At 38.0% G+C, this 14,075-nt stretch overlaps 1 protein-coding gene across 1 annotated transcript in view; it reads left to right on the top strand.

Moving 5' to 3' along the window:
* elovl4a (ELOVL fatty acid elongase 4a) overlaps positions 1-12,571 on the top strand; it is a 15,423-nt gene extending 2,852 nt beyond the window's left edge. Inside the window, exons 2-7 of the mRNA XM_037677102.1 lie at positions 2,342-2,420; positions 3,528-3,715; positions 8,043-8,123; positions 8,641-8,812; positions 10,953-11,080; positions 11,231-12,571. Of these exons, the coding sequence (XP_037533030.1) occupies positions 2,354-2,420; positions 3,528-3,715; positions 8,043-8,123; positions 8,641-8,812; positions 10,953-11,080; positions 11,231-11,557 (963 nt within the window). The 5' untranslated portion in view covers positions 2,342-2,353 and the 3' untranslated portion in view covers positions 11,558-12,571. The remainder of the gene's footprint in view (positions 1-2,341; positions 2,421-3,527; positions 3,716-8,042; positions 8,124-8,640; positions 8,813-10,952; positions 11,081-11,230) is intronic.
* Positions 12,572-14,075: the final 1,504 nt, after the last annotated feature.

The raw sequence follows: 14,075 nt of genomic DNA on the forward strand, positions 1-14,075 counted from the left end.
GTTAGCTCCAGAGTTAATGCGTATGATGTTAGCTCCAGAGTTAATGCATATGATGTTAGCTCCAGAGTTAATGCGTATGATGTTAGCTCCAGAGTTAATGCGTATGATGTTAGCTCCAGAGTTAATGCGTATGATGTTAGCTCCAGAGTTAATGCATATGATGTTAGCTCCAGAGTTAATGCATATGATGTTAGCTCCAGAGTTAATGCATATGATGTTAGCTCCAGAGTTAATTGCATTAATATACTGTATATGATGTTCCCACCTGCCTGAACACCGCCACTATCAGGAATTAACAAATAAGAATCAATCTACAGAAGACACTGTCTCCTCTGTGGTCCACACCGCTCTCACCCACCTAGAGCAGAAGGACACCTACGTCTGTATGTTCTTTGTGGACTTCACATCCGCTTTCCAACACCATGATCCCCCAGACCCTGATGAACTACTCACACTAGGACTAAGCCCCTCCATCTGCAACTGGGTCCTGGATTTCATAACCAACAGACCACAGTCTGTTAGGATCCACAACTTTTCCTCCTCTTCCATAATCCTCAGCATTGGCTCCCCCAGGGCTGTGTACTGAGCCCCCTCCTTTTCACTCTGCTCATGTGCTTCTAGCCTTCTACCCATCCAGGTTGTCACATTGTAAAGTTTCCAGATGATACAGCGGTGGTTGGATGCATCACAAACAACGATGAGTCCAGCTACAGGCATGAGGTGGAACACCTGGAGAGCTGGTGCAGGAAGAGCAACCTTCACATCAGTGTGAAGAAGATGAAGGAGATGGTTGTGGATTTCAGAAGGAGCAAACACACCTCCCCCCTCCCCCCTCCCCCCCTGAACATAGGAGGATCTGGGGTGGAAGTGGTCTCCAGTTACAAGTATGGTACTTGGGTGTGTACCTGAATGACAACCTCAGCTGGGGGCAACAACACCACCAGCCTGATCAAGAAAGCTCATCAGAGACTCTACTTCCTCAGGCAGCTGAAGCGAGCTGGTCTGGGAAGCTCAGTCCTCACCTCATCTACAGGTGTGCAGTGGAGAGCATCCTGTGCTCCAGCATCAACGTGTGGCATCAGCCTCCCCAACATCACAGAGATTTACCTCCAAATGCAGTAAGAGGGCCGCCAGCCCTCATATGTAGTCCTCATTCATATCCATCTGCTCACAAGAGGCTCATGTTCAGGCTGCTGTTTAATACACCTTATTGTATTACATTATTATTGTTCAGCGTGTATCTTATATTCTTGTATACTGTTTCTTTTTTTATACTTTATATTTGTGCTGTTTTGGGGTGTAACTGGGACTGTGAGTACAAAATTTCATTCCACCTCATGTACCTCATGTGATGCGAATGACAATTAACAACCTTGAACCTTGTTTGTTCCAGAGCTAATATATACGATGTTAACTCTGGAGTTAATATATAGCATTAGCTCAGGAATTAATATATATGACGTTAACTTCAAAGTTTACATATGACATTTAAAGTGAATAAATAAAGCTGGTATGGTGTGGTATGAGCTTTGAAACTAAAATATATGACATTACCTCCGGTGTTAATATTTATGCTAATGATTGCATTTGTACTGGAGCTAAGAAATCACATTAGTTCTAGAACTAATAGCATTAGCTCCAGAGTTAGCAAATGGCATTAGCTTCAAATTAAACATCACAAGTCGATCACGTTTGATCCTTTCAACCCATATTTTGTGCATAAGGACAATACATATATATATATATATATATATATATATATATATATATATATATATAACTTTATTGTCATGTTATAACTTTTTTATCCTTGACTCTTTGTGTTTTAGCCTCCACTACAACCAATGTTCCTCATCACCCCAGAATGCATTGCAGTTATAAAGTAATGGTGACGTCCCTAGCTGAAAATTGTAATAAGCATAAATAATATTTTTTTAAGTAATGGTAGCTTTCTTGTGCTACAAACAATAACTTTTAGTAGAATAGAGAAATAATAACATATTAAGGCCAATATGTGCAAGTAGTTGGAGATTCCATTAACAAAAAAGTTGCCACATGTTGGAAAATATTTGTGTTTTTACAAATACAGTAATTAAACCTATAATTATGTGTCAAATTTGGATAAATAAGTATACTAGTTATGTTTATTTAAACTATCCTTTCATTGTCACATGCAGTGACTTGTCCATCAGCTGGGGTGGTCAATCAGTTTTCACCCAGGCTAAAACCTTGGCAGAACACTAGATGGATATCTACCTGGTTAATTACCAGGTTATATCAAGTAACTACCATGGTTCATTTCTGATGCACGCCACTTTCACTCCTGTCTGTTTGCTTTCAGGTTCCTACAGTCATGGAAATTGTCACACATTTAATTAACAACACCATAGAGTTCTACAAATGGACCCTAACTATTGCAGGTAATCAGCTTGTTGCGCCTGAATGTATGTAAAGGTTAATGTCAATACATCATCTGGTCACATGACAAGTCACTCTCAGAGTATGTGCTATGAACGACTCTCAGCTACTACCTTACAGTATTATAACTCAGTATCTGCAAAACTGTAGCTGTTGTTTTTAAGGTTAGTTGTCTATAGCCGCCATGTTGAATTTGGTTGACTTCCAAAGTTTATTCAGATTTACATTCAGTAGTTAATATCTGCTAGTTAAATTAAAATGTGTACAGTAGGTAATGAAATATTATGGTAACAGATACTGTATAGGCAAAAACACCACCTCCTTCACCTTTAGGTGGCAATATGGAATGAATCTCAGCAGTGCAGTTGTAATATATATTTTTTTCATCATGAGACATGAACTGTGCTATACTTTATCTTTACAATGGTTTAAAAGATTCTGCTTATTTGTTTGTTTTATTGCTATGTCCCACTTTATATTAGTAATACTATCTATATACTGTAACTATATTTATATGCCAAAAATAAGACATACTAATATTCTTTCAGAACACACCTTGATTCCACAAATGTGATGTTCTTATAGGATTTATAGATGTGACATCAACCAAGGTCATGTCAGTTTCATTCACCAACTTCAGTCTCTACAACACCAACCATAACGCTGACTGAATGAGCGTTAGCTCTTACATCACTATTTACGGCTGGGTGGTCTTTAGAATATACTGTCATTAAAATAATTACATTTAGTATTATTTGATTATTAATTTCTTAATTATTAAAATTAATTAAATATAATTAAATTATTTTATATCCTGTACATAATTTATGTTCTAATTGCTCAAAAACAATAAAATTATCTGGCTAAGGGTCACCAGTATTTTAGGAGTGACCCTTGCCCGCCCCCCATGTATAAGACATACCAATACTCTCAATTAGTTAATGAAAGTTTCATTCAAATGCATCCAAAGGTTTATGAGACATTTTGTTAACAGACAGACAAACTTACACACAATCACCTTCAGAGAGCTCAGATTTAATTGAACTCATCCTGACCTCACACTAATGAGAGCATGAAGACTTCTTTACGAGTGAACGTCTGTCCCACAGACAAGCGAGTGGAGAAATGGCCTCTGATGAGCAACCCCCTCCCCACGCTGGCCATCAGCACCTCCTACCTGCTTTTCCTTTGGCTGGGGCCCAAATACATGAAGAACCGAGAGCCCTTCCAGCTACGCAAAACCCTCATTGTCTACAACTTCAGCATGGTTTTCCTCAACGTCTTCATCTTTAAAGAGGTTTGTACTCAGCTGTTTTTCTGTGATTCTGTGCTCATCCAATCCATATTCCCACTGAAATGACCACTAACAGTGCTAGGCAAGATTTGTGGCTGCCATCTTGCTAGGTGCTATATGTATTACTATATGTACTTTGTATATTATTAACGCCTTGTGCTTGGCTGTAGGCTACTGTCTGTTTTAAAATGCAAAGAGATAAACTTATTTGACTTAAATAAACATGTAAACATGTGTATTGCAAAAACAGGAGAAAATACATTTCTTTAATGAGCTTCCAACAAGCCTGGTCAAGCATCATCGGGGGTAAAAGTAGAAAAGCAAAAGTGAAAATTGAATCGTTACCACCACTGTGATAAATTTATCAAGTGGTGTTATCATTCTAACCAGATCAGTACACAACTGCACTTTATCAAGTATTTCACTTTAGTTTAACCTGAGCTCTGTTACCACTGTCTATAGTTAATTTTACTCAGACTAATAACTTAATCTTATTTGATACAGTCTTTTTAGTCATGATTCTGGAAATATTCAACGTTACATACCAGTGTTTAGGTATGGATAACTGAATTTTTGTCTGGATTAACTTTTTAACACATATACTGTAATTTATCCATAAAATTTGTAATACACGATTGTAGACTAATGGCTGTTATTTTAGTCAAAATGTATAATTATTATTGATAATGTTTGCAGTTAGCTGGTATATAGCTACTTTTAGTGGCCTGTTTCACAGTACTTTTAGTTGTCTAATCTAGACCACTTGTATAATAAAACAGTGCATTAGACTAGTATTTTCACTGGATAAAAAAGAGAAATATAAAACTAACTTCTTTGAAGTTCAGGCCTCAAATAAAACATTAATGGCAAAATATTGGTCTCCTTGTATGAATTTAGTTTCTTCCTCAGAAACTGATGGTCTAGTGCCATGCTGGCAGCAACTAGCAGAACCTCCATTATTATCAAAATTTAAAATGACATTAAAAACTTTGGATTAACAGAAAGGATAATTACAATTTAAAATAGGCAGCACGGTGGCGCAACTGGTAGAGCTGCTGCCTCTCAGCGAGCAGGTCCCTGGTTCAAACCCCGGTCCAGGGGCCTTTCTGGGTGGAGTTTGCATGTTCTCTCCGTGCATGCGTGGGTTTTCTCCGAGTACTCCGGTTTCCTCCCACAGTCCAAAAACATGCATGTTAGGCTGATTGGTAACTCTAAATTGTCCCTAGGTGTGAGTGAGAGAGTGAATGTTTGTTTGTCTCGTTTGTCTCTATGTGGCCCTGTGATGGACTTGCGACCCGTCCAGGGTGTACCCCGCCCCTCGCACAGTGATTGCTGGACATGGGCACCAGCGACCCCCGTGACCCAAAATGGAATAAGCGGGCAAAGAAAATGGATGGATGGATGGACAATTTAAAATAGTTCATAAAGGAGAAAGAAATTAAAGAAGTTGAGAATCTCATTGATAAAAACACACCAAAAAAAAAAAACAATTCACTTTTAAATATTGTTAAAACTCTCAGTCTCCAAACTCTTGTTTTTGCAAACTGTGCTCCCTCCTCATCAAAAGACCCTAATAACCATAAGTAAACTATGTGAAACTCATATGGGGAACAAACCGTGAAGTCACAAAAAGATGCATAATGTATACAAATAAAAAAGATGGAGGACTTGGAGGACTTGGAGCATTCAACTGCAAACACCTTTTATTACAAATGTGTCAAGTGCTTTAAGTCGAAACACCTTATGGTTTGGAGACAAATAGGCCTATATTTGTAAATTGAAAGGCAGAGCGAGGTCTTCTTCTTTACACAAACACCAAACAAAAAAATCAGTACAATGTATAAAATCCTTAAAGAAAACGTAAATGGAGATTTTTATTTTAAATATAAATTTGCAACCCCTGTAGATCATCCCAAAATTGTAAGGAACGTAAATGATAAAATAATCTCTGAAGACTCTTGAGACACTGTGGGGCTGATTTCTGTGTACGGACTCCATGTCAGAGCGGTAGTTCAATGGCGCTGTTTTGTCAAAACTAAGAAAGGTCCAACAAGCCTCTGCGATAAAAATGAAACTCTTCAGCATCTTCTGCTCCGCTATTACAGGACTGTGGAGAAGAGACGAAATGGAGACAACAGGTTTTAATGTTGAAATAAATACAACATTTGTATTTTTGAACTGTTTAACTGTAAGTACAGTTTATTTATACAGCACCTTTCATAGATATAGTAACATCACAAGATGCTTCACACTAGAAGTATTAAAATATTAAGAACATACACAAAAACATATAAACGTCCATACATATAAAAACATTTAAAAAACAGTTAATATACAAGATACACGCAATATTCAAGATCTAGCTTAACACTTGTTTATAAAAAATGTCTTTACATGTTTTTTTAATGCATTGATTGAATCCAGACAAAATACAGTATTCCAAAGTTGGGGTGCAACTGCTTGGAACGATCGATCCCCACAAAATTTGGTTGTTGGTGATACCAGCACCCATTTCAGTTTGTTCAGGATTTTAGTTTATGAAACTCACTTTCTGTGAATGAGCAGTGAAGCTGGATGTCATCAGCATGAAGTGATGTTGCACATTTTTCAACTGTTGAATTACCTGTCCAAGAGGGAAGACATAAAGAAGAAATAAAATGGGTCCCAAAGTAGAACCCTGAGGTACACCACAAGATAGCCTGGTACTGTTCGACATGATCCCATTTACAGAGACATTAAAACTTTGGTCAGATAGGTACAGTGAGAACCATTTGAAGACAGAATCAGATAACCCAAAATGATTCTGAAGTCTGTTGATTAAGATCTTCTGATCAACAGTCTCAAAGGCAGAACATAGATCCAGTAAGTGCTGTTAAGTGAATGTTAAATTCCCCAAGAATTAATACTCTCCAGTTTGATGATGGAAGATAAAGCATCAGTAAAATCAATGAGAAACACACTTGCAAGGCCAGGCGGATGGTAAATTAATGCACACTGAAACATTAGTAGAACCAGTCTTTAACACCAGTGACTCAAAGGAGGAGAAGCTTTCAGTGATACTTCTGGATGAATATTTATCTCTATGTACAGCAGCAAGTCTTTCACCGCAGTGGGCCCGGTGGGGCGCACCAATAACAGAACAGCCATTAGGTCGGAGTTTATTTAGATAGATAAACTTCTGTTCTCTATGCATGTTTCCATGAGAAGCATAAAATCCATTTTTGTCCATTGAAGAATTCATGAAGAAAGAAGGATTTATTTGAGATGGGGCGAGCACTGAGCAAGCCAAACCAGATCGGTGGCAGCAGGTTAGCGTCCTGGAGAGCTGGTTGTAGTGGAAAACACCAAACACTGGCCGTGGTTATGTGGTATCCAGCTGCATGGAAAGGGATCTCGTCTGCGGAATGTGAGGATCTGTGATCAAAAGCGTTGTGACTGGGTCACCAGTGGTGCAAAACAGCAATGGGGAAACAGGTACTTTAATGGTCAAATTAGCTGCATTTCAAAGGGGCGGTGCAGCTGGCTTGACTTGCTCCAAGCAGCAACCAGAAGGAAGGTGGGAGTATTATGGCAAGCCGATTGTGTCATTATTAGCTGGTGACGATTTTCAGTCATGCAGGCCACGGTAAATTCAAAAAAAGTTCCAGATAAAAACAATAAAGTATAATAAATAAAGTCCAGTTGTTTTTGTCTTGAACTTTTTTGAATTTGTCATTATAGCCAGCCACGTTTACCTATTACATGATGCAACGGCAAGCCTTACTGCTACTACTACTCTGCTACCATCTAGTGGCTGAGAATGGTACTGTTCAATTTTTTTTCAGTCAGACTGAATGAAAACGGTCATAGCTCAGCCAAAAATTGGTTTATAAATATAGGAAAAAAATCCATAAATATTTCGCTTCGGCCTATAATTCGCATGGCATGCAACTTATACAAAAAAACCCCGACTTTTAGGCTGAAAAATACAATAGTTTTTTTTTTATGGCTAATTGGGGATATTGTTTGTGTGTGTGTGAGTATTTAAATGAATTGTTCTAAATTTACATGTATATGAATTGTAATGTAATTTGTATAAATGTGTGTGATCTTCAAATAAAATATTCTTAAAAAAAAAAAATGAATTATGGATGTACTGTACGTAGCACCTACCAAAATGTCTGCACAGTCTCACTACTTTAGCATTGACCACACTGTGGTTGACCACTGGACTGTTTTTGTATTTCAGTGCAGATTTTAACATGAGTTACATGAAAGTTACTCACTCCAGGTTTATTGCTCATCCTTGTCTGTGTTTTTTAGTCCGTTTCAGCAGTTTCTTGTTTTTCAGCTGTTCATGGCAGCGCGAGCAGCAAGATACAGCTACATTTGTCAATCTGTGGACTATTCAGATGACCCCAATGAAGTCAGGGTGAGCATTATTGTCAAACACAAACACACTTCCTTACAGAACTCATTCATGTAAGCCATCTCATATCTCATATGATCTCTCCTCGAGTTTACGCTGAAGAATTCAAACATCTCTGCTGACTTTTACACATAGGTCTTCAACCATAAATCATGTGGAAAGTTTCTGTCAGCCCATCACTGAAGCATCACCCTCGTTTGAGTAAAGAGGATCTGCTTCCATTTATGTGGTTATCAGAAAAAGTGTGAGCTGTTCGTCAGATCGGTGCTCAATTTCACCTCCCTCTTTTGTTTCTCCATGACGTGGAGATGAACTCGACACTTCAACCAGCAGCACACCATTCTCAAATGACCGACGCTAAGCTGTTAAAGACGAGAGAAGTTCCTAATTGTATTTAAGGATAGAAATCTGAGACCAGCGTGTTCATTTCTTTCTCCTTCTTTTTTAATGTGCACTTTCTCTTCACCTATGTTTACCTGCACCTCCTTGTTTTCCCCTTTGTGTCATTTTAAAACCAAAGATGGCAGGAGCTCTGTGGTGGTATTTCATCTCCAAGGGCATTGAATACCTGGACACAGTGTTTTTCATCCTGAGGAAAAAGTTCAACCAGGTGACCTTCCTGCACGTCTACCACCACTGCACCATGTTCACCCTCTGGTGGATCGGCATCAAGTGGGTGGCAGGAGGACAGTGTGAGTCCCTCGCTTCTTAATAAATCTTCGTATCATGGCTAACGGGCACTCTGTCAGTAGTTTAATCTTTTTGGTGAAATCGCAAACATGAAGTACAGTTTTAGACTGTCAGGATTTTATTCATCAGGAATTTGAGGAACAAATTCAGTCAGTTCAGTTGTCTGAAGTGTTTTTTTGTGAAAAAGGTTATAAACAATTTATTTCTTACCTGTTGTAGATAGCTCTTTGTACAAAGTACAACTTCACTTTGTAGAAATACTTTAGTTGTTCCCCGTCAAGGAGTGATGAGGAGTTGGATATACCCTCCATCCATCTGCCTGTCTGTGCATGTTGAACACTATAGCTTGAAAAATGGGTGAGGTACTGACTTCAGTTTTGGTGTGTGGCTGGATCTAGGCATAAGAAAAACTCCTTATAAAAACTGGGTTGCCGCATCAAAATCCAAGATGGATACCACCATATATATATGTCACCTTGTGAGCTGGATAATTCAGTTTCAATTCACTTCAGTTTATTTACAGTATATAGCGCCAAGTCACAACTGAAGTCGTCTTAGGGTACTGAACAGAAACATTCAAATAAATAAAAAAGCTAATTGGTAAAAGTTATCTTTCTAAGGAAGTCAACAGATTGTGCTGAATCTTCACTTTGTCATAACTTCGTCATAACTTTGTCACAACTTCGTACAGTTTGTATGCTTGTGAAAATGTTGAAAATTGTGAACCACCCCTTTCACACTTAAACAGAGATTATATTAAAATTAAATTAGCATGTTTTGCAGCATGCTTGTAGATATTCTGACTCCAAGCAGGGCCACCTCATCTTCATATTGATCTAACAGTATCTGCCATGCTATTTTCACTATTACAAATTAATAAAGAGGCTTTTATTCTATGCATATACATTTTTTTAAAACCATGTTTGAAAATAAATGTTATTTTAACTGTTACCATATTTAAGGCCTATAATTCCTTTTCCATCAATCAAACCATCCATCCATCTGATCTTCTGCTTGTTCTGAAGTGGTGTCGCGGGGGCAGCAGCTTGAGCAGGGAGGCCCAGACATCTCTTTCCACAGCCACTTCTTCTAGCTCTTCTGGGAGGACTCCAAGGCATTACGAGACATAGTCTTTCTAGCATTTCCTGGGTCTTCCCCAGGGTCTTCTCCCAGTTGGACATGCCCAAAGCACCTCCCTAGGGAGGCGCCCAGGTAGCATCCTTACCAGGTGCCCAAACCACCTCAACTTACTCCTCTCAATGTGGAGGAGCAGCAGTTCTACTCTCTCTCTCCTGATAACTGAACTTCTCACACTATCTCTAAGGGAGAGTCTAACTACCCTGCAGAGGAAACTCATTTCAACCACCTGTATCCACGATCTCATTCATTCGGTCACTACCCAGATTTTGTGGCCATTGGTGAGGGTAGGAACGTAGACTGACCAGTAAACAAAAAGCGTCACATCACAGCTCAGCTCCCTCTTCACCACAACGGAACAGCAGAGTCTGCAATACTGCAAACGCTGCACCAATTCATTCGTCAATCTCCATCCTTTCATCACTCGTGAAGAAACCCCAAGATCCTTTAACTCCTCCACTTGAGGCAGAATCTCACCCTTGATCCAAGGAGAGCAATCCGCCCTTTTCCGACTGAGGACCATGGCCTCAGATTTGGAGGTGCTTATTCTCATCCCAGCTGCTTCACACTCTAGAACACTATAAATCCTTAAAGGAGTGCATATTGTCAGACACCTTTCGTGAGTTTTAGGCAAAGTTCGATTTATGTTGAGAAATGATGGATGCTGAGGTATAGGCGTCTTTCTGCTGGCTAATGTCAGTTAGCACTGGTGGCCATCTTGAATTGGTGTTAATCAGTTGTAGACCTACATCCAATGGCTATGTTTTTAGTTTTTTCTTTTAAGAATTTTTTTGGTGGTTCTGGTTCAGTGGTTGTTCTTTATAAATACAAAAATGTCCATCTATCAGACAGTTTTACAGGTTACATCAAATTTTCATGTGGTAGTAACTGAGGGTCATCCCAAACAGATACTCAGAGAGCTAACAAATTAACATTAGATCTTTGTTTAAAACTTGGATTGCAGGTAAAATTTATATTCTAAAATGTATAAATTTTTTCTTGCAGCCTTCTTTGGTGCACACATGAATGCACTGATCCACATCTTGATGTATTTGTATTATGGTCTGGCCTCCTGTGGACCTAAAATCCAAAAGTACTTGTGGTGGAAGAAGTATCTGACCATTATTCAGATGGTAAGAAATCAAAGGCCGATGGGTCTTATTTTCCTCTAAAATCAATATTCTAAACACATTTTGGAAGGCTATTGTTAGCATCGAAATGAAATAATCACATTGACAAGCCAGTGCATGAACAAAATAGTTTCTCTCTTTTTTGTGTCTCAGGTCCAGTTCCACATCACCATCGGCCACACTGCCCTGTCCCTCTATGTCAACTGCGACTTCCCCCACTGGATGCACTACTCCCTCATCTGCTATGCCATCACCTTCATTGTTCTTTTCGGTAACTTCTACTACCAGACTTACCGTCGCCAGCAGCCTGCGCGACGCGACACCTCCTCTTCCTCCAAGGCAGCAAAGGCTCTCTCCAACGGCAACCTCAACGGCTTCAACAAAGCTGCTAATGGGGCGCCGCTTGTGGGGAGCAAGGAGGAGAAACCCCAGGAGAACTCTGGAAGAAGAAAGAGGAAAGGACGTGCTAAAAGAGATTAGAAGAAGAGGATGAGGAGGACAGGTGAGGTGGGACCCTGACTTTGGCTACTAGGTTGATAAAACATGACAGACTTAAATTGAAGAAGAATTAACTACATGGGTGTGTTCAAGTGAGATTTATTTCTTTGAGCCATGATCTAAGATGCTGTAGATAAAATATGAGAGACTTTGTTGAGAGGAGATTATTTGTTAAGAGTAAGATGTTCATTATGACTAATAATCCACAATGAAGTAGTAGAGTTTGGGATAAATTGTAGTATTCCTTCTCTTTATCGCGATGCCAAGCATCTTTTACTACAAGGGGGGGATATGTAGCAAACAAACACTGAGGTTGAACATGAAACATTAGGAAAAAGCCTGAGCTGTGGAAGACCTGTTTGTTTACTGCTGTAAATAACAAACAATGCTGGATTGAGACAGGAATACAAATTATAACATGAAAGGGTTGGATTTAAAGTGAAAATAACGTATGCTATAATTCCATTTCAGCCAAGCTTGTTTATGGGAGAGACTTTAAGTCTACAGTTTCCTTCTACTGTCTTTTAATTCTATTGTCTTTTCTTTTTTGTTTGTTTTTGCTTTAGAACAAAACCTCTCATTACTGAACTGTCATGCATTATCATGCAGTAAATAAACCCATATCAAGAGGTAATATATACATAAATAAAAAACCTGTGATGGTTTTCTATCAATGTTAAAAGATGCAATATGGATCAGCTTCAGCTCATGTAAAGTTGTCAGTATGTTTTTTGTTTGTATATAATTATAATTCATTTTGTACAGCCATAATTGTTTGTCATGTGATGAAGTGTAACAAATATCCAGAGAAATGACGGATCTGATAGTATTCTGTGTTTTGCCCCTCTGACAGAAGAGCTTTTATGTTGCAGATGTTTCTTGTCTTTTATATCATACCCTCAATGAAATTCTTTGTCTCAGAAGCTGAAGAAAAAGTTTCTGTGTTTTGGTTTCCCTGTTTTTTTTTATTTAGTATTTATCAACAATGCAGAGCCAGCAGCTTATATCCATTGTTTGTCCACAACATTTGTTTGCTTGATAAAATAATCTCTTAATATCTTCAGAGAAATGTCTTTCTGCAGCTTTTATGCCCTGAACTGACTTGAATGTGAATTTATCTGAGTTAAGAGGAAAAATGGAAAAGGCACTCAATGCAAAACGATACATAAAGCTCCTCTGAAGTGACGGTGTATCTTAAACCACTATAAAGAGTATGTATGTTGTGCCTGTAACACACAAATCTTAAATCATCATTCAGCTGTGCATATAAGCAAATCCTGATTTCTGTTTGCAACCAACCAATGTATTTTATTTATATTTATCGATGTTAATAATTATTGTTATGTAAATACAAATTTCCATGTAGCTGAGAGTGCTTCTCTGTGTATTTGTCTTTTTTTGTGATGTAAATATTCCACAGTGACATTTTGTACTTTTGTCCACCACATTTGTGCTGTTTTCTTTTTGCTTTTTTTGTATCATATCTTTAAAATTTCTTCCAAATAAAATATTCTGAATGCCTGTGCATATTCTTATGGTGTCTATATTTTACTGACATACTTATTAAAACATTCTGCTCTTATCTTCAGTGCAGTGACCAGAAGATTGTGAATTTGCAGGTTTTCAACACTAGAGGGCCCAAGAATACCACTATGATCACAAGCTTTAAATAAAGACATTGCTTCACTTTGAAAGATTTATTAAGTTTTTTGATATAAAAATAATATCCTGTCATTTTATTTCTTTATGTGATTAAAAAAATTCCCTCTTGAATCAGTTTGTCTAGAACTAAACTCAATTTCTTCAAGTATTATTGATTAAAAAAGGGGTTCAAATATAGTTTGAAATTATGGGTATTTGTAATTATTGCTTTTTAAAAATACCAAATTTATTTAATACATGGAATAAAAGTAGCATTATTAAATTATAACTTGATAAGATTAAAATAAAGGATAAACCTTTTTCAGTTTGTGCTCAGTCTTCTGTCAATTCTCTCTATTTTGCTGATTTTAGACAAAGGTTTCCATGGTTACTGTACGCTGCCTGGCTGCACCCTCTTCACATTCTGCAAAACCACTCCCTTTACCATCCCCCCATCTCCCCCCTCCAGCTTCTTCTTCGACAAAGCAGAACTCATAAACAGAGTTTATGTGTGTTTTGTTGTAATCCCACAGATGTAGGAGTGTGATGTCCTACACTTAGAGTTGTGCCAAGGAAAACGATCGTGTTTGTGATTTCACAACTCGCAGCTCATTTCCACATCCTCATCAGCAGCATGTTTTTATTACACCCCTGTGTTCCAACAACACACTTCTGCAGGGGGAAAAAAAACTTTATTCCTACTCACTAATTGCGCATTTTACAGAATTATAGGTACATTTTATGTTATGAATCCATTTTTTTCTTACTTGGGATCCCTAATTGAAACAAGTTAATTTTGCAGAACATTGTGATTTTGGCAGTTTTTCTCTTTTAAATTATTTTCCGTGTTAAAGATTTT

This window comes from Nematolebias whitei, chromosome 5 (assembly GCF_014905685.2).
Source record: "Nematolebias whitei isolate Nwh7 chromosome 5, NemWhi1, whole genome shotgun sequence".
In the NCBI taxonomy this organism is placed as follows: domain Eukaryota; kingdom Metazoa; phylum Chordata; class Actinopteri; order Cyprinodontiformes; family Rivulidae; genus Nematolebias; species Nematolebias whitei.